Source organism: Anopheles coluzzii, chromosome 2 (assembly GCF_943734685.1).
Source record: "Anopheles coluzzii chromosome 2, AcolN3, whole genome shotgun sequence".
Classification (NCBI taxonomy): domain Eukaryota; kingdom Metazoa; phylum Arthropoda; class Insecta; order Diptera; family Culicidae; genus Anopheles; species Anopheles coluzzii.
The window spans coordinates 119339781-119360349 of NC_064670.1; the positions used below are offsets into that span (position 1 = coordinate 119339781).

Here is a 20569-nt window from a genome sequence, read left to right on the forward strand (position 1 = left end):
AAGCTTCCGTCAGCGGGCGCAGGTAAAGGTAATGATAGTCAAGCAAGAGCCCAGAGAGCATACGTTTTGTTGTTGCTGAAGCAAAGCAAATCAGTGAATCCGTACAACGTGAACATTTTCGTCCTGTAACGTAGTAAGCGTGTGAACGAAGAAAAAAGCAATCGAGTAGCTTAAGAAAACAGTGTGAGAAATACAGAGTGAAGTTGGAAAGCAACGCGATTTGTTTGGTGAAAAAGACAAATTCCAGTGCCAAAGAACTAACGGTACATCATACCTGTTTCTCAAGGAGGAACGTTCTGGAATACCTACATACCACTGTGTGTGACTGTGCCGAGTGTGTTTCTAGTGCGCAAGAACACCGTTAAGTAACAGTAAAACAAAGCAAACAGAAGCGAAACCAAAAATGGGGAAAGATTTCTACAAAATTCTCGGCGTGTCGAAGAATGCCAGCGACGATGAGATCAAGAAGGCGTACCGCAAGCTGGCCCTAAAGTATCACCCGGACAAGAACAAAGCGCCGCAGGCGGAGGAACGGTTCAAGGAGGTGGCGGAAGCGTACGAGGTGCTGTCGGACAAGAAGAAGCGCGACATCTACGACCAGTACGGCGAGGAGGGGCTGAAGGGTGGCGCGGGCGGCATGCCGGGTGCGGGCGGCCAGAGCGGCCAGTTCCAGTACAACTTCCACGGCGATCCGCGCGCCACGTTCGCCCAGTTCTTCGGCACCAGCGACCCGTTCAGCGTGTTCTTCGGCACGGACGGGGGCGGCAACATCTTCCACCAGGAGATGGACGGCGATCCGTTCGGGTTCGATGGGCGGGGCGGCAGTGTCGGCGGGTTCCCGGGCGGTGCCTTCCGGTCGCAGTCGTTCAACGTGCACGGGTCGCCGCAGCGCAAGCAGAAGCTGCAGGATCCGCCGATCGAGCACGATCTGTACGTGTCGCTCGAGGACGTCAACGCGGGCTGCCAGAAGAAGATGAAGATCTCGAAGATGGTGATGGGCCAGGATGGGTCGGCGCGGAAGGAGGAGAAGATCCTGAGCATCAACGTGAAGCCGGGCTGGAAGGCGGGCACGAAGATAACGTTCCCGCGCGAGGGCGACCAAATTCCGGGCAAGGTGCCGGCCGACATCGTGTTCATCATCCGGGACAAACCGCACGCGCACTTCAAGCGCGAGGGCAGCGACATCAAGTACACGGCCAAGATCTCCCTGCGGCAGGCGCTGTGCGGTACGGTGGTGAAGGTGCCGACGCTGAGCGGCGAAACGCTTACCATCTCGACGGCGGGCGAAGTGGTGAAGCCACACACGGTCAAGCGGCTGCAGAACCGGGGGCTGCCCTTCCCGAAGGAACCGAGCCGGAGGGGCGACCTGGTGGTGGCGTTCGACATCCGCTTCCCCGATCAGGTGTCCCCCAGTACGAAGGAAATCCTGGCCGACCTGTTCCCGATGGATGTGGCCTAAGGTGGGTGTGGACCGACGACATAAACACCAAAACCTTCCCGCGCCACCAACAAACCGACCACGACGACGACAATGACCGCCAGCAGCAGCCCCCTTGTTCCGCAAGCATCATCATCCTCTCGCTCTCAAGTGCGCACGTTTGCGCTCTAATGCATCTGGCGTTGAGTGCATTCTCGAACGTTCCAAGCGGGAAGGGGGTGCGCTTTTGCGGAGGGAAAAGAAGAGTGTGCCCCCCGAGAGTGAAAGCAACGGGAAGCAACGAAAAAAACACAGGTGTACATAGAGCAGGATGATGCACACTGTGCGCCACAGCGCGGCGTAGAAGGGGCAACACACGGAGAGAAGGTTCTAGCACAACAGCGCGCCCAAGAGACCTTCGAACGATGATAGTACGCAACGCGCGCGCACACGATGGTCTACGTGACAAACCGCGTGAAGCGAGTGGAAAACAGCGGACGGAACGGGTGTGTTGGTCGGTCTGCCAGCTGGAAAGCACTCCCCCCTCCCCCATCCCACTGGGGAGATTTTGGGGACGAAGGAAGCATCTCGATCGATTATCCCATCCTCCCACCCTACGTCGCCTTACCATCGGACAGTGAGTGTGTGTGGAGATGTGCACAAAATAGTGATGCGCCGTACTAACAGCCTGTGACTGTGTGTGTGAATGTTGTGTTTTGGCGCCCTCTATTGGCAAACGGCGGTGGACCATTTTAACCGTGGCGAAGATTCTAGAAGTAAAGCAAGGTGTGTGCGTCGCCCAGTATAATGCCGTGTGCCGTGTTTGAATAGTGCGCACATCTATTCCCGTCGTGTCCGGTTGGTGCTCTGCTCCTCGTGATTGATACCGTAAGGGGGTGGGGCGCGCGTACATTGTTTCGATTCCAAAGAGAGGGGAGGGAAAACCACACACGACTGTGGAGGGAAAATCACAGCAAGCGATGCATTCGAGGGCGCGGAGGAGAAAAGCGAGAGAAAAAGCTAAGCACGGAATAGAAATGTGTACCTTTCTTTCTTTTCATTGTTGCTGCGTCTGAAGTAGGCTTTTGGTGGTGTGCTCTGGTGGACAGTGCAGGAAAGGGATAAAATGCGTCGTGTGCAAATTGCATGTAAATACCAACAGAGGGGATACAGAGATGGGGATGGGGAAGCTAAACTCTGTTATTTAATAAGCTCGGTTTAGTTAATGAAATTCGTACGAGGAAGATGAGATGGCAGGAAATGGTCGTGCGCGTGTTTTATGATTTATTCCTATTTGGAACACTTATGCAGAAGAAAAAAAACAACCACAGCGCACTATCTTGGCCAAATGTTAGGCAAATATATACGCACACACACACACTCTTACAAACAGGAATAGCAATCAAGGTCACGGTGTGGGTGGGAATCAGGAAATCAGGCCTCAGCAGAAAAGGTACAGAAAATGCAGTAATAGTTCTCCCCCTTATCGGAAAGACTGAATTGACATTAGTTTGTAAAAAAAGAAAATGCACTTGTGGTAAAAGGAAAATGCTTATGAAAATTATGGTATTAAAACTGAAACAGTCCAAATTTGAAGATTAAATAAGACAGAAGGAAGTGAAAGGTTTTGAGAAAGGTGCATTTTCCCAACAAACAATATTTTGTATTTTAAACTTCGCCCACACCATCCCAAGCAAGAATAATTACAGAAGAGTGTGTTTGTGTGCGTATATAAATGTTCAACAGGAAAAAACAACCGTTAGGGCGAAGGCGCAAAACGGTTGAATGAATTAGATAAATCGATTATTGAGTACGTTCTAGTACACACAAACATGTAAAATGTCAGCGAAAGGGCCACGCAGCAATAGAGATTTAGCGTATTACTATTATTTGTTTTTGTTCCGCCGTTTGTGTGCCCTTTCTGCTGCGCAATCCCCACTCTCCCTTTATTGAAGCTGTGTACCATTTCATGTATGATTTACTACAACTTGTATTATTTAAGGTGTCACACACATTTATTAGGAGGCGCGATCGTGAAGTTGTTGTTAAGCTTGTTTTAGTTTAATAAATAAAACACTCCAAAATGATGGAAAAAATGATGAAAAATGAAACTCACCCGGAGTTTGTTAATTTGTTTTTAGTTTAAAATTCCTTCCAGATGTTTATGGAAAGAAACCCTGCAGTTGGCGGAGAAGGCGGCGAAAATCACATGTTCCGCTGTTTTGGTGTTGCATTTTGAACGTGCTTTTCAGCAGCTGTGTAGGGGAAGAGAGAGAGAGAGAGAGAGAGAGTCTGGAAGGTAACTGAACCGCCTCGTCGCTACATTCCGTTGACCGTGAGACCACCCGTTCCCTTCCTATCTTCCAAAAAAACGTTCGAGATGGTGCGAGCACGCCCCAATGGAAATGTTTCCAAACAAACGTCATCATCTAACCCCGTTTCGTGGCAATTTGATAGTGCATCTTACCATTTCTCCTCTCTCCCTTCAACACCCCGCATCCCATCCCATTTCCATAGTTTTTGCTTGTCGCTCACCTTTCTCTTGTTCCATCTCAGTTTCCATCCAACTAACGGGTTCGAACATTTTTCGGAATATTTTAGTTTTCTCCTCTGTTTTCCTCCCCTTTCCATCGTATTTAAATTAGTGCCGCTTTCGGGAAGGGCGCCGTGCATAATCGAGAAGGAACACGATCGATTACGCCATCAGGTGGTGCTGTTTTGTTTGCGGTTGTGTGCTGATGAAGCACTAACACACTAGTAGGCATTGGCGTTTGCATTGGTGTGAATTTTGTGTGGTGGTTCGCGCCAACCGACCAACGGGCCGACCAGCCCTGCCACGACGAATCACGTTGTTCGGGAAGGCTCGATTGCCACTTGGCCGGTAGGTTGGTGGGGGTTTTGGGTGATTTGAGGCGCAAAGAAAGAGACACACAAGCGCGAGCGCGTCACAAAGGGGGCACGTGCCGGCACTGCGGGTTTGCACTTGGAGCAAAATTTCTAGCCTACTGCTGCTCGAATTCATTAGGACGGTATTAAACCGCGATGCTAATTATCTGTGCTGTGCCCTAGAACAGACACCATGGGGTCGGCCATAGGCGTGTTCAGGGGGAGGCGCGATGTGGCAAATGTGGCCAATGTTGTTAAGCAGCTGACCACTCCAGTTGCCGACGTGAGCATTTCCGGATGGGTTTGGTCTTACTCAGTGGCTATTTATAGCGGACACGAGCAAACAAAAGGAAAATAATATACCGTTGGCATATCTGTTTCGACCGTACATAGATAAGTGAAATCATGGAGTAATGTGTCGCATGAAAATGTGCTGGAAGGGCGATGTTAACATTTTGAAGCAAATTCATTGTGAATGATATTCCTCTGTAGTCGTAATCTAATCGTTGACACAGTAATGAGTACACAAACGAATGAATAACCTTGAGACAATTTTATTGTTTACATTTTCTATCAAGGCTACTGTAAATGGGACAGTAAAAACACTGCAAATGTTTGAAGACAATTTTGTGTGGTTTTTCATTTTCAAACTACGAAAAATGAAAACGAAATTAACAATTGAAACCCTATCACGCATATTTTAAAATAAAATGTATGATAAAATGTTTAATAAAAATGAATTTAAAATAATATTTTGTATGTCATAAATCCGTACCGACGACCCCTGCATTGCTCTAGATCAAATTTGCCAACCAAAACAACAGCGCGCAACTGTCAACGTCACCCCGTTTGACAGTTGTTTGTGTGCGTTTTTTTTGCTCTCTCTCTTCACTGTGCACGTAAACACCCACTAATTGGAAAGGAATTTCTCCCGTGTGTGTGCGCGAAAAAAAAGTCCAATCGTGAAAAGAGGCGTATTTGTGCGTTGTGAACGAAAGGAAATTGAACATTTCTGCCCAATTGATGCCCCAGTTGCATTTCCTGTAGTGTGCCGTAGGTTGTTGAGTGGTTCCTGTGCGCTGAAAGTGGAAGAGTGTGTGCCCTGTGGGTGCATGCATGCAGACTGCCAAGATGCATCTCTCCAGCGATGTCTCGAACGCGCTCAAGCACATCGAAATCATCAAGCAGACGGTGGAGGAGATGGAGCCGAACAAGCTGCAGCTGAACGTTAGCGACGACCTGAAGCTGGTGCTCGATCTGCTGCAGGATCCGGTGTTCCGGAACATCGTCCAGATCCAGGACTCGCTGGCCGAGCTGAACCACCAGATCACGCAGCACCCCTCGATACTGCCCGGGGACTTTGACATCGCGAACGGGGGCGAGCTGGTGCTGAGCGTTCCGCCCGGTACGGATCTGTTCGAGGCGGACTACCAGGACGAGCAGCGGGTACCGTCGGCACAGATCTCGCCCGGAAGTCCTCCCGGCCCGGCTGGTATGCTGGCCGTCGTTACCCAGCCCAAGCTGAACCTGCTGGACCAGCAGCAGCTGGTGGCGGGCGCAGGTCCGGCCATTGTCGCGACCGTACCGCAGCACCATCTGCAGCAGCAGCAGCAGCAACAGCCGCTCGATGCGCAGCAGCTGCTAAATGCGTCGATGAAGCTGAACAACGAGCCGTCCCTGTTCGAGGTGCCTTCGATTGTTCAAGTATTTGTTCTGTTCCGTTTCGCGTTGCAGTAGGCGCCACGTGCCAGTTTGTCGTTGGGTGATAATTGATTTTCTAATTTTAGTCCCGTAGGAGGCTTTGCTGGAGGGGAGAAAAAAATGGGATCGATAGGTAGAAATTATTGGGGCAGATAATTTGCATGCCATTAGTAAGGGGCATATACCATGGTGGCCACCAATCGGACCTACGTATCGGAATTTTGCTTTCTGATATCGATAAGGATGGCCTTGGATCCCAAGTCACATGTGACTTTGACACATCTTTGGAAATTCGGAAGCGAATCCTCTCTGGAAATCGCACCTTCTGTAGTCTACGTAAGTGGCTCTGGGATTCTGTACACATGAGACATGAGTTTTTGAATGTAAGGTACTACCTTTCTGTTCACAGCACGAGAAGTTTAAGCCTTAAGTTAAGGGAATTAATAATTTCCTAAATTTCCTAAATTTCACGCATTTATACATGATTTTTCAAGTTTTTTGAAAATCCAATTGGCCTGATTTGTTGCAGGAACTTAGCTAAAGAGTATCTTCAATGATTTGTGAAGAGAGTTTTCTGACAAGAGGTTAAAAAGAACATGCTAGGCTTGTAATTTGCTAATCAAACTTTACCTCCATCAAACCTTAATTTAAGAATACGGCCATTTTGTGTTGTAATAATCTCATTTTAAAAAAACCCAACGACAAAAGCACTGGCACTCCACCATCTCCTCTGTTCTAACCATTCTACTTCTCCCTCACCAGGATCATCATCACAAGCTGCTTCCAGAGCCGACCGATCAGCACCCACTAGCCGCCACTGGACCCTTTACCGATTCCCCTAAATCAGTCCCGGAAACGATCGTCGCCGGCACCGGTCCCGCCGACTGGTCCCGCATACTCGACATCGAACTCGTGAACGACGGAACCGGGCTGGGCTTCGGCATTATTGGCGCCCGCACGACGGGCGTCACGGTGAAAACCATCCTCGCCGGCGGGGTGGCCGATCGGGACGGTCGCCTCAAGAGTGGCGATCAGATCCTCCAAATCGGCGACGTAAACCTGCACGAAATGGTCTCCGAGCAGGTGGCGTCCGTGCTGCGACAGTCCGGCACGCACGTACAGCTGGTAGTGGCGCGCCCGATCGATCCGGCCACCGTCGGCACGGACGAGTACGACCATTCGGCCATCGTGCCGACCGTGCTGCTGGCGAACCCGCTCAAGCTCAAGCAGTACCTGTCCGATTCCGGCTTCGGCGACATCTACAGCGTCTACTCGATCGCTAACCTGGACAGCCCCGGGCTGGAGAATCCGTTCCGCCAGGAAAGCCCGCTGCCCGACTTCCCCGAGACGGAGGTGTTTACGGTCGAGCTGCGCAAGGACCAGAACGGGCTCGGCATCACGATCGCGGGGTACGTGTGCGAAAAGGAGGAGCTGTCGGGCATTTTCGTGAAGAGCGTCTCGCCCGGCAGTGCGGCCGATCTGAGCGGCAAGATACAGGTGAACGATCGCATCATCGAGGTGGACGGGCAGTCGCTGCACGGCTTCTCCAACCACCAGGCGGTGGACGTGCTGAAGCAGAGCGGCCACGTGGTGACGCTGTGCCTCGAGCGGTACCTGCGCGGTCCGAAGTACGACCAGCTGCAGCAGGCGATCGCGGCAAACGAGATGAAACCACCGACACCGGCCACCCCGCCGCCCCCGCTCGTGCCGACCGATCTGTCCAAGTACGGTAGCAACATACTGGACATACTGCCACCGCAGGCACTGCAGCGCACGCTCGGGCTGGAGCAGGAGCAGGCGGCCGGCGAACCCGACGACCAGCTTGCCGAGTGCGATGTGGCCGGGCTGGACGGTGGGCCGCTCCATATGGGCGGCCACAAGAAGCTGTCCCGCGCGAAAGACTCCATCGACACGCAGGAGTACCGGGACAAGATTAAGGAGGCCACGATCGTGCCCGACGGGGCGGTGGCCGAGGATGGCACCCTGCTGGACGCTACCAATCCGGTGGCAATCGCTCGGCATCACCACCTGCGCAGCTCGCTGAAGGGAACGGCCACGGTGGAGGAGACCACCGACAGCCCCGATCCCGACACGGCCTACATCGTGAAGAAGTGGACCAACATACTGGGCCCGGAGGTGCAGATTATTGTGGCGAACATACGCAAGTTTGCCGCCTCCAGCGGGCTGGGCATCTCGCTCGAGGGCACGGTCGACGTGGAGGGTGGCAAGGAAGTCCGGCCGCATCACTACATCCGCTCCATCCTGCCGGAGGGTCCGGTGGGCCAGAATGGGCTGCTGCGTTCCGGCGACGAGCTGCTCGGTAAGTGTAAGGATGGACGGGGGGAGGTTTTTTGTTTGTTTTACTCACCCTTGTCCCACACTTTCAGAGGTGAACGGACAGCGGCTGCTCGGCATGAACCATCTGAAGGTGGTGTCGATCCTGAAGGAGCTGCCGCAGGACGTTTGCATGGTGTGCGCCCGCGGCGATCCGGATCTGCTGCGGTTCACCGAGGAGCAGCTGATCAGCTCGCTCGAAGCGGACGTTGCGGCCAAACGCAACACCCAGCACCATCACCAGCAGCTGCACGGCAGCTTGACGCCCTCGGAACGGTTGGTAAAGGCAAAGTCGGACGGCAGCTTGGCCACCACGAACGGGACCGGCATGGGCGGTGGGGCGGGCGGTGTCGGTGTGGGTGATGGGTTTTCCAAGATTAAATCGCGCAGCCTGGAACCGCTGACCGGGCTGGCGATGTGGAGCTCGGAGCCGCAGATCATCGAGCTGATCAAGGGCGAGCGCGGGCTCGGCTTTTCCATCCTCGACTATCAGGATCCGCTCGATCCGAACGATACGCTGATCGTGATCCGGTCGCTTGTGCCGGGCGGGGTGGCCCAGCTCGACGGACGGCTGATCCCAGGCGATCGGCTGCTGTTCGTGAACGATACGATCCTGGAGAACGCTTCGCTCGACCAGGCGGTGCAGGCGCTCAAGGGCGCCCCCAAGGGGGTGGTGCGCATCGGTGTCGCTAAGCCGCTGCCGATGCAGGACTCGTCCCTCGTTGCCGCACCGGCCACGTTCGAGGAGAGGGGCGGAGTAGCGGAGGGCAACGGCAGTGGCAAGATGCTGTCGCTCGCCAAGCCCGATATAATAATGGAATGAGGATGTTTGGTCATAAGCAGAAATGAATACGAGCGCTTTTCGGAGCTGTACCTCCGGCTGGACGCCCTGCTCGAGCTGATTGACGGTGCGACCAACGGCGAACGGTTTGCCGTTTAGTTCGCCACAACCCAGCCCCGCCGCCACCACCACCACCACCACCAAATACCGCTAAAGCTTCCTTTTCCCCGCGTCTGGGCAAGGACGCGAAAGGGCGAGAAACAAGGCGCAGGACCGCAGTCCCGTTTGCGTTACCCTCCCCTCTCCCCCTCAATATCCCGGGGCCCGTGCCTTTCGTTACGACACACGTCCTTCGCTTGGGCGGGGGCTTAGCTTTGGAATTTTCAATTCAGCTTCTGTTTTCTTCGGACGCGCTGCTTCTGTTCTGTGACATTCGTGTTGGTGCAATATTGCCCTTAGCCCTCCCAATTTTAATCTGTCTTCCATTCTGATCGGATGTTTCGGTTTTTATCGCATAGGTAAATGTATCCGTTGGGTTGTAGCTCTCTTTCTATACATTCGTTTTTTGTTGTAGACAATTTTTCTTCATTTTAAAGTGACTATACGTTCATTCCTCATAGTAAAAAATGCATCCTTCATCCCTAGTGAGCTTCCCACCCCAACGCACACACCTCGCCCAATCCATTGCACCTCGATATTTCGACCGGAGTAGCTCGGAGAAGCACGATAAAGGCAAAACAGCTACACAATTCAAACCAATAATCAAATAAGTTAATATATATATAAAGAGACAGAGAGAGAGAGCAATATGTTGTACCTTTTTCTCAAACACAATGCATTCTCTCTATCTCTTTATACACATAAAACAGGCAGGAGATGCAGGAATTAAGGGAAAAAAGCATACATTTTTGCACGGGCGCACATCTTTCACTTAGTGCACACACATTTCTACACACACTCACACACCAACGTATAGCATAACTTCTCTATTGTTCACGTTTTTCCTATACACAAATCTATTAAACCATCGCACTGGTCTTGATTGTTTGTTGAAAGTATTCCATTTTTGTGTGTGTGTAGGGTTTAAGAGTAAAGCGGCGATTAGTTAATTGTTCATTAGTAAAAGTAATGCGTATTAGTTAGTTTAATTGATTTTTAGTGTATATAAGGGGTTTTGACGAGTTTTGATCTTATGTTGAGAGTATGATTGACGGTTTCACGAACAAATTTCCATTAGGATTTTAGGTTTTGCACTCTCTCTTTCTCTCCAACAAGAACACTTACTGCAAATGCACTTTTCTGGAAAAGAAAGATGATACATACATAAATATATGTACTTACCTGTGCAATCACATTTCACGTTATGCACCCATAATGAAACAAATGTACTAAAGTATGTGTTTGTGTGTATGTAGAGTAGAACAAATTCACCCTTTTCACTCGGTTTGTTTGTTTGTTTTTGTGATCATTCTCAAGTGCATACCCATACACTCACTCACTTTCCATTAGAAACATTTAGAAGTTTGAAGCATATATCAATTTTTTAAACTTCTTTTTTCTTTTACCAAGCAAAAGTTAAGCTTGCAAGCGTTTGCGTCTGCTTGTGCTTGAGGTCTTTTGCTGTGTGTGTTTTGTTTGTTTGGTTTGATTTCTCGATCGATCAGGGGAAAAGAGGAAGAAAGAGTGTCCTTTCGCGCTGTGTGCACTTTTATTTTCTTACTCTACCTCCTCCCTTTTACCCTCCATACACTAACTCTTCTCTCGCTCGTTCTCGTAAGCAAAAGAGTACCTTCCCCCCCCCCGCTCCTACTCCAGAAACGAAACAGCCAACGGTGGATTATTGATTTCTGACTTATGACGTTAATTGGATGAAGAAAACAAAGGATACGAAAAATGGTTATTTTGTGAAAAGAAAAGAAACACACACACAAACAACCAAACCAATGCGAAAAAAACGGAGAATGATGATGACGGAAAAAACATGAAACAAATGGAAATGGATAACAAAAAACAAGTAGAGAGAGAGCACACTATAGTTTAGTAGCGGAATAGATTTGTTGATGACAACAACAGACACACACACACAGAGGTAGAAGAACTGATAAATGAGATGTAGCAAAAATAGAATACAAATTGGATGTTGTGGTTGTTTTTTTTTAATAGAAAACGTTAGAAGTGACAAGCAATATCGGAACAGAGAATTAGGACTCGCACTTAGGAAAGGTTCCGCGTTCGAGAGGCAAGAGACGCATGATCGTTCCTTGAAGCTTAGCTGTCGGTTGAATTTAGGACTTTCACACCACTTGCTGGTGCAGGTATCTTACGCCAAACCTTCTTATCTCGCGCGGAAACCTTCACGAGTGATTAGAACAGATTTTTGCTAATATGTGGTGTCTGTGTGTAGCGACAGTTGCTTTCCATATCCGGCTGTTCCGGCCTCAGCTTGGCTGACTTGGCTGTAGAGATGTAGACAGAGCAGAGTCAGTTTAGATTTGCATCATTCACCGTTTTGCTACTAGAAAAAAAAAACCCATCATTTTTGCTACTCTAGATAGGATACCAAGAGGTTTGATGATATGATCACGGAAGATCCAGTGATCTCAAGGTCATGATCGTACATTCCATAACATTGTGGTATTTTGAACTTTGTTAAAAGCAAAAAAAGGATAATATTTTTGTCCAGAATCTCATCGTTTTTAATCAATTGGAAGTATTTTAGAAAATAACTTACCACTCCTCCACTACGAAACGTTGATCAGTATTTGCGAGACCAGCTTTGGAGCTTCTCAACCTGTAATTACGGTCCCAACATGATACTTAATTAATTTAACTAAAACCCAAAAACTCTCTTTATATCCCGCTAACTTTCCGTCTAATGAACTGAAGAGTACTTAATCCACAGGGTCCGTAGTCCGTGATAAAAATCCAAGAAATAACACCAACGATCATCGCCGAGACCTTACGAATCGGGAAGTGCAAGTGTATCTTCTCTACTATTTAGTACCCAGGCAGCAGTAGCATACCGAGATAATATCGTCACCTCTCCCATGATTCTGTTATCTAATCTGTTCCGCCTCGGTTATGTCACACGTCTGTTCCCCTAGCAGGAAAGGATGCTGGAAGATAGCGGCCAAGAGCTGTTGTAAAGCGAAAGGAAATGTGTGTGTGTTTTTTTTAAGTATTTGTTGAACAATTGAAAGATTGAAGATTACTAAGCAGTAGCGATGGATGGGCAACCAGAGGAAACCAGAAACAGAGCACGAGAGCAAGATTGCAGATATTTATCACCGTTGTCTAGTACATTCCATCACAAGGTTTAGTTTAAGCAGTTGAACAGATATATAAATGTATTTTATATAATATATATATATTGATTGAACGTGGATGTGTATATGATATTGAAGTTTAATAAATTTGTCTCAAAATGGAAACAAAAATGACCCACCAAACTCGTGGCAATATTTCTTGCCCTTCAAATTAACTGTCAATCATATCTGTCAAACTCCTCTTCTGCATTAAGTGACGTTTATGCCTAACATTGTTCTTAGTCGTTCGCACAAATGACGTTTCGATAAGCGTGTCAAGAGCTGCCATCGATCAACTACCACTACCGGCCCATAATTCAGTGACCTGCTGGTGTTACTAAGTTGCACGCCCAATGTCCACCACACGGCACGGCAATCTTCTTCGCACCTCGACCTACCCTAGACAGACGGTCATCAGATAAGGGGTTTGGCTAGTTTACTACCGTACTACCAACGTGCATCTGGACACCGTGAATCACGTCAGCAGCGTAAAAAGGGAGCACACCGTGATGAATCAGTTTACAGCCGCAGCGCAGGTGAGTTGATTCTGCCACTAATTCTGATCGCTTCTTATCTAAGCAGGCTGTGCAGGGTAGAAGATTCGCAGTGCGCGCTAGTCGGTTGTCCGTGACCAGTGTGCGGGCTGCTGTGTACAAGTAGTCTGCGTCTGGATGGTTTGGTACGGTGGAGTGCTTTCAGTTTCGGAGTGTTCGGGATAGATAATTATGTGTGGCCGGTGGTGTGTTGTGCTGCACCGAAGTGAAACGATAACAGTGTGTACGGGTTTGGTGAAAAGTTTCCTTCTGGAGTGGTGTGATTTTCCCGTCTAATAAACAAACATCTGTGTGGTAAGTGTGGTTTTTTACTCACCATTGTATGATATATAGCGTGTAGGGTCTTTGCGGTAAACTTAATCCTAGGCTCAACGCATAGTCGTTGTAAGGGATGGTCAGCTCTGCATGTGGAGGTTTCAGTGCATAAGAAGATGGAACTCCTGACGGCCATCTGATCGTTCATTTGACGATTAACTGTAACGACGAGAACGAACCAATAGGGATTAGCGAAGTGCAACAGGGTTAGTCTTCAGCTATTAATCATACTGAACAACTGGTCTGCTTGGATGGCCATGTACACAAAGTAGGAATAGAAAAGATATTTTGTAGAAGAATTTCTAGGACTTCTACAAATCGGAATAAATGAGTATGGGTTTTAGCGTCATATTTTGCACTTTATAAAAAAGATTTAAAAAAATTGCCATATCTTACGATAGCTTTTCCTTTTATCCCACATATCAATTGCACTAATACTGTGTAGCCCTTCACTCACGCCGAAGAGGGTGTTCCAACACGAATCAAAGTAAGCGCCTCCAAAAGTATTGGGCAAAGTTTACGAAATTACCGAAATTGAATTCTAGTGCGCGTTGCAAAATGCGTCTTCCATAGCTGCTGTTCTCCTTTGCCCGGTGCGGGTCAGCTGGCAGTAATTCAATATTTATGATTTTTTATGATATCCCCTATCTCCGTGCACTTTGCCTGAGAATCTCACACTTATGCTGGGAAGGCAAGTAATAAAAAACGAGACCAGGGAATCTTTAGTCACCCTAGTTGCTCTGTTGACCAATCGGGAAGCTATCGCCATCGTCCGATGCTCATACGAGGGGGAAGGCTGGTAATAAAGCTGATCGGTTTTTACAACGCGCGTTTTTTGATGTGCAATTTATTTTTCCAACACCTCGACGCAGTCCGTATAATATACGGTAGCGAAAGTTCCGAAGAAATTGGGTATTATGTCCTTGGGGAAAATTTGTAACAAAAACTAAGAACCTGAAAAGTGATTGACCCTTAACTCACTTGCGATTATTGAATTGGGTGACAGATGAAGGCAGTAGATTGGTTGCATTCGTTCGAGGAGCAGAAAGTGTGAGAAGTTTGTAAAGAATTGCAGGTGCTTTAGGTCGTATCTGAAGGCGTACAGATAAATCAAAAGTATTTATCCTTTTTATTAGTATTTTGGTTTAATTTTCATTTTATACCACCAACTGTGTCGATGTGTCTGGCACCAGGATGTCCGACCTTTTTAGATGTCTAAAAATTTTGATTCTCAATAAAAACGAATTTCTTAAGTGAGAATTCAGGATCTCCAAAGTTGATGATTTCCTCTTACATTTGGTTTGAAGACGATAATTCTCAATATTTTCATTGAATTCGTTAAGTTTTGACGAGAAGATGTCACGATCTGTATTATGAATTACCTCTTCGTGCTTATGTTCCAGTAGAAATGTATAATCACTAGAAATACACCGAACAATACAGCTCTTTTTTGATAGCACCGAGATGTTTCAACAAATTTAGATGAATTGGAGAGCCAAACGGTTAACAAAACAAACCTGTAAATGTTGTGGTTTTGGTCAAGAACGTTGCATAACTGTTAAACGGGATTAAACCAATAATAGGATCCTTTCACGCACCTGAGATTCTCTGATTCTAATGCTCATATAAAGTTACCAATTTTTGCCTCAGTCTCTCTTGGCCAGATGACCTAACGATCACTGGAAAATTGTTTAACACAGAGGACAAAAACACAAAGCACAATAAAAGGGCCCTGGGCACAACACATCATTGACCGGTGACGGAAGAAGACGGTTGATGAGCTCTGTCCATATCTCGAGGGGACAAAATCGAACGAAAGACAGCTTATCGAAAGGTTGGCTATTGGTTCGTTACAAACGAATAAAAAATATGAATCCCTTCCACCACCGTACCTTGCAACATCCTCATCAACTTGATTGGTCCTTAGCACTATCAACTGTGTGCATACCTTCGCCAGAGTATCTCTCCTACTTGCCAGATATCGCACACACCATAATTCGTGCAGGATTTCCCGGGTGAACCAAACCAAACAACAACAAAAAAAACCCATAATCACCAACAACAGGAAATAGGAAAATAAGCCGATTTGCATCGGTTGTTGAGCAGTGTTATGAGATCTTTCCTGCCGACGCCGACTCGTAGAATATTGGGAACCTTCCGTTTTTCCCGACGGCTTACTGCGATGCTCGTGAGTAAGCGTTGGCGACAATAACTATGTCCACCGTCACCGAAACTACTCGTGATGGAGGGATCAAAGGACCGAGCGCTGGAGTTGCCCTGGTACAACGGGTACACCAAATTAGGCCAATAAAATTTATCATCCTTTCATCCGTCGGCACACAAACTGCCGGTGTAGCGAACCTGGGGCGGCAGTGATGTGACCCCCCGGTGGGATTTCACACACACACACAGAGTGCATAAGGGAACGTGGACGAAAGGGATCCGAAAGGGGCAGTATGGTTTCCGTTGGTGAGGACTTAGCCGAAAATGGTACTAGCCGAGGCCATCCCTTCCGACGGCAATCAAGTAAAGCCGATTTTTAACTTCCAGCCGTCGCACGGTGCTTGGAAGACAAGGATTGTTGCCCATCATTTTTCTTACCAGCTGAAGCTTCCCCTTTTTCTTAGTTGGTGTGCCTGTGTGTGGTTTGCTAAAAATATAAATAATATTCTTCCGCTGATTGCACCGCCTAATCCGACAATATGAGATTGAAGTTAATAATTATCGTCGGGATAGAGAGAGAGAGAGAGATATTGAATCGGAGGCTTGCTGGAAACGTTCCCATATGGCGGGACAGAGGGATAATTTTTCCCGCGAGGAATTGACCAAGGGGACATAACCTATTACGAGTGTCACCGTAAAACCATTACCGTTGATGTATTTCACACGTTCAAACGTTTTGGAGTAACGATGTTAGATTTCTGAATTTTTATCTCTCACATTTAAATCTGTTCCTTTCAATTCTTGTTTAATTTTTTTTTATAATAAAAGGATTAAATTTATTTTATGTGCTGTTCACATTTTCTCATTTTTTCGGATTTTTTTATTGTTTATTGTTTCCTCTAAGTTCAGGTTTCAGTTTGATCAAATCATATTGAGTTAGATTTGCTTTATATTTGTTTTATTTATCTTTGCTATTTACAGATTTGTAACTTCTATTACAAATTAGTCTGTTATTTTTTAAACCAATGGCAGTTTAGATAAAACTCATGGTACTGTATAACTTTCATAATTTCTAAAGTATAAGCAAAAGAAAACGATACGCTTATTTTCGTTGTGAATACTTTTTTTTAAATTGAATTAAATCAAATAGAAAGCAAACAGAAAAAAAAACAAAATGGCTCAGATTTAATGGTGTATCATGGTCAATGTACCATCTTCAACCCTCTACCCAAAACTTGCTTAATGATTCTTTTTTTTCTCTGTCCATAATCTCTCAATTGCATCGCTTCATATCCGAAAAGAAGATAACGCTAACAGTGAAAACACCCGTTCAAATTAGTGCTTAACCCCGATGTAGTAATTATACAGTAAAGACAAAGAAGCTAGTACTACAACACAAAAAAGACAATCAAATGTAGCACTCGCTCCATTTATCATCCTACAAGCATCATCCAATCCGCGAGCGATTGCTATCGGGCAGTGAAATTCAAAACCACCCAAAAATGGTGTACCTTCCGCCCTAACCATTACGCGCTGCCATAAAGCAATTTTCCTATGAAAACTCATCGGCAATCTACGGTCATTCTAATGGCTTTACAGCCGACGCAAACACCAACCGATGGATTGTTGTGTGGTTTTGTCAAACATTTTCACGCAGCCGCGGGCCCGCGATTTAGCCACTGCCACAGAAGACAGCAATCGGAAATTGCTCATTTCCCTGACGGAGGAAAAACAATAACCCACCACCCCACCCAAAAAAAGCGCGAGCTTGGCGCTCGGCTCGGAAAATATGATGCCGCTTTTATTGTTGCCATAATCATATAACCGTAATGAGTTCTTCCTACTGTGCTGCTGGGGCGAAACATTCTCCCGCGAGGCTCATCGAGCGGCAAACAACAAGCGACTTTACCCGCTCGCGACACCCAGGCGAAGACAAACAGCCGACGACAGTGATTTCCCATTTTCCCAGTTCGGCATCATTTGAGGAGTTGATTACAAATTAAATTTCCAACCCCAGGGCCGCGAACGCGTTTGCGGTGATGCGCGCGCGATACACACCCGCCGCTAACGATAGCGATCTCTCAATTTCGCTCCTGGGGGGGGGGGGGGGGGGGGGGAACTTTGCCCCACAGGTCCCCCCACCCCACCCCATCGTTCCTCTCCGGCTGTGGAAAAACTTCTTCGCGTAAGGACTTTATCGTGGGGGAAGAGAGTGTGTCGGGCCGGGTAGTAGGGCTGCGTGTAGTAATGTTGCTGGTTTTAGTGTCTCGCACACAAAAGGTTGTTTCTGTCGGAGAAATGTAAATGTTTAATTTTTGAACAGTCGCTGTGCTGAGCCGGAGTTGGGAAAGTGTTTTGCATATTTTTGTGTTTTTGGTTTGTCGCTTAATGGGGCCCTTCCGGGCACCGTTGGGTGGTAATTGTTTAAATTATTTAAACAAGAACGGAACAGAAGGAGATAAAACAATTAAGTCTTAAGAAATATATTTTTTGTTAATTTATTTTTCGTCGAGATGCGCTTAGATGCTTTAAAAAATTATCAAAATTTAAGATAATCTGCACAACTAAACCAGATGATCAAACTAGATTTAAAAAAATATGAAATGTGCACATTAAATAAAAGTACAAAAAAATCAAATTTAAAACCTCTAACGATGAATACTTGGAATGATAAATCGTTTAAAATAAAAAGACAGAACAAAAGATAGGCAAATTCTAGTTTAAAAAAAAACTACCTTTTCCTCTACCCCAAAACGAATCGAATCGAGCATTGGTACTGATTACACAGAAGAAAGACGAGAAAAAGTGGGCTCAATTTGTAGCACAAACATTGTGCGAGAGAAGCGTTGGAACAATAGCAGCAAACACCACCACCATCCCAACGTCAACGTGCGTCACCCCGTACCCAACAGGCGGGAAAGAAGAATTAACTCCGCGGCGCGCAGATAAGCACCAGTTGATAAAAGAGCAGTCATTTGTATTCGGTGGGAAATTAGCATAATAAATTATGACGTACATACGTACCCGCAGAGCGCGAGCTGAACCGCCGCGGCCCCATGTTCTTCGTTTACGCGGTTTCGCAAGTGTGCTTTCGCGTGGCCTTCCCCGTTCCCTGCCAAACCGTTCCCGAGGTTTTTCGGTAGCTTCAAAGTGATTTTTGAGTAGCGTAAAATGATCCCATTTAAGGTGAGGTTTGATGTTTTTGCTGTCTGCCACCAGTGAGGAGGGAAGGAACAACCACCACCAAGTAGTCTCACATTGTGTGTGTGTGTTCTGAACTCTGAAAGCGAACTTGCGGGTGGTTGTGTTCCACAGCTCGACGTCACGTTCTGCTGATTCGGGTTCATGCTCGCGAAAAAGATTCCACGGTGAGAAATTTCCCGCAGAAGGAGGTGGGACAGAGAGTAGCTACAGAAATCTGCATAACCTGCTGCTTGTCGATCGTTCTGCGGGGCCCGTTTGTGGCGAAAGGACGACGATTGCGCCTACCCTTGTGAGCTTTCTGGTCGTAAACGATTCTTATCAACCGGAGCCTTTTGCCCGTGTTCGGGATGCTCGTGATTTACGACGGTTTTATCAATTTGCACGAAACACAGGAGACGCGTTTCCTTTCGGTGGCAAGGTGACAAGGGTTTGCTACAAGGTAGGGGGAGGGGGTAGGACAGAAAGTGTAAAAATCACCCGATGCTGTTTTGCCGGATTACGATCAAATTATGCTAATGAGCGTGGTACCGTTGGCCGGGTTTTACAGCCCTTATCAATCGTGCAAACGTGCCGGCAGGCAGGGCCGTTGGTTTTTGGGAAGGTTAGCTTTTCTTGCTTTCGGATAAGGATGAGAAGGGTGCAAGAGAGGGAAGTCATTTTGGTCTCAGAATTAATAATAGTTTACTCGGTTAGTGTGACGATTTGATACAATTGCGTTCAAATGTATAAAGTCGCAGTAAAAAGCATAGCGATTCTTATAGGAAATTAGTGTCAATGAGCGTTAGCTGCCCGGTGGTCTATTCAATACACGCGCTGGTCTTCCACAAAGCCGGACTGAATTTATTCCCATCTGGACCGTTGTCTCTCCGAAGCGACGACTATGAATACTCATATACGTAGTAGTAAATGAGTCCAGAGATACTTAATAAATATTCCATGATAAAACAAATAAGAAGAAGAAGGAGTATACTTTAAAACAGCCAGAAAAGAGATGAATAAGATATGTGAAATCCTCATTTCGACCTTCAACGTCCCCGTATTTTCTAACATATAACTAAGTATTTTTGGAAGATATAGAGCATCAGCCAAACGACTTTTTAGCTTCTGACTAATCGAGTCCATACCACACAACTGTCGTTAAGTTGTGTCTACATCCAACGATTAACACAGCCCTCTTTAACATGCTACTCTGCTACTTACCCTTCTCTTTTACCGTTCGACGCAAAAATTTCGATTCCAATCGAGCCATATTCCGTTCCGGCCCACTACCGAAAGAGTTACTATTCTTTCCCGACATCTACCCAACACTACCATCACCCCAAAAACGGATAGGATAGGGTTGTAGGTGCGCGCACTGTTGGGGGAGAAAATATTATTTCGATATTTCACAGCGTTAAACAATGAAGCGAGTTAAGTCAGCCGTGAGGCAACAGATAAGAGAACCAGAATGTTCCTCTGCGGGGGAGAAGAAGGAGCAGGACGCGTAGAAATCTGTAAAACATTTTCTGATTGAATTTTGCGACCACGAACCAACGAGCTTGGGGAATGGGTGGGGCATTCCAAAAGGGGTTTTTCCAGTTCTCCGGGGGGACCCAAATTATTTCCACCGAATGTCCCCATCTGCACTGGTACAAGACGATATTTTCAAGTAGGATACTGTGTAACAGAGGCACTGCAGGGTATCGTCGCTCCTTGCCGAGATTTCGAGCGCCTTTGTTAGAGCTCACGTTCAGGCGATCGATTTTTAAGTTTAACGATTCACCTGCGTGTCTGTGTGTTGGTGGCGAGTTTTGGAGTGTTTGGAGCTTGGTGCTGCTATCTTGCTATTCCGGGCCAACGGCTTCTGCTGGGGCGTTGGCGATTTCTCACCTGGCGTACGATGAGCTTTAGCAGTACCCTTTTTCGGCGT

At 47.1% G+C, this 20569-nt stretch overlaps 2 protein-coding genes across 3 annotated transcripts; both read left to right on the forward strand.

Annotated features, from left to right (window-relative positions):
* LOC120949095 (dnaJ protein homolog 1) lies at positions 1-3528 on the forward strand. The gene has a single exon (XM_040366106.2). It carries the CDS (start codon positions 404-406, stop codon positions 1457-1459), a length of 1056 nt encoding a protein of 351 aa, XP_040222040.1. The 5' UTR covers positions 1-403; the 3' UTR covers positions 1460-3528.
* A 1637-nt stretch (positions 3529-5165) lies between these two features.
* LOC120961489 (patj homolog) lies at positions 5166-12559 on the forward strand. Of its 2 annotated transcripts, none has more exons than XM_040385213.2 (3): positions 5166-6007; positions 6767-8324; positions 8392-12559. In XM_040385213.2, the coding sequence occupies exons 1-3, from the start codon at positions 5420-5422 to the stop codon at positions 9159-9161; spliced, it is 2916 nt and encodes a 971-aa protein (XP_040241147.2). In that variant the 5' UTR covers positions 5166-5419; the 3' UTR covers positions 9162-12559. The 2 variants fall into 2 exon arrangements, with proteins under 2 accessions (XP_040241147.2, XP_040241148.2); XM_040385214.2 differs by having other exon boundaries at positions 5166-5989.
* The last annotated feature ends 8010 nt before the right edge of the window (positions 12560-20569 follow it).

What these genes read in the sequence shown, in the direction of transcription:
- LOC120949095 (XM_040366106.2), top strand. Translation starts at nt 404, where the DNA reads ATGGGGAAAGATTTCTACAAAATTCTCGGCGTGTCGAAGAATGCCAGC.
- LOC120961489 (XM_040385213.2), top strand. Translation starts at nt 5,420, where the DNA reads ATGCAGACTGCCAAGATGCATCTCTCCAGCGATGTCTCGAACGCGCTC. An exon ending in AGGTGCCTTCGATTGTTCAA is followed by an intron (nt 6,008 to 6,766) that starts GTATTTGTTCTG and finishes CTCCCTCACCAG; the next exon opens with GATCATCATCACAAGCTGCT. An exon ending in TTCCGGCGACGAGCTGCTCG is followed by an intron (nt 8,325 to 8,391) that starts GTAAGTGTAAGG and finishes CCACACTTTCAG; the next exon opens with AGGTGAACGGACAGCGGCTG.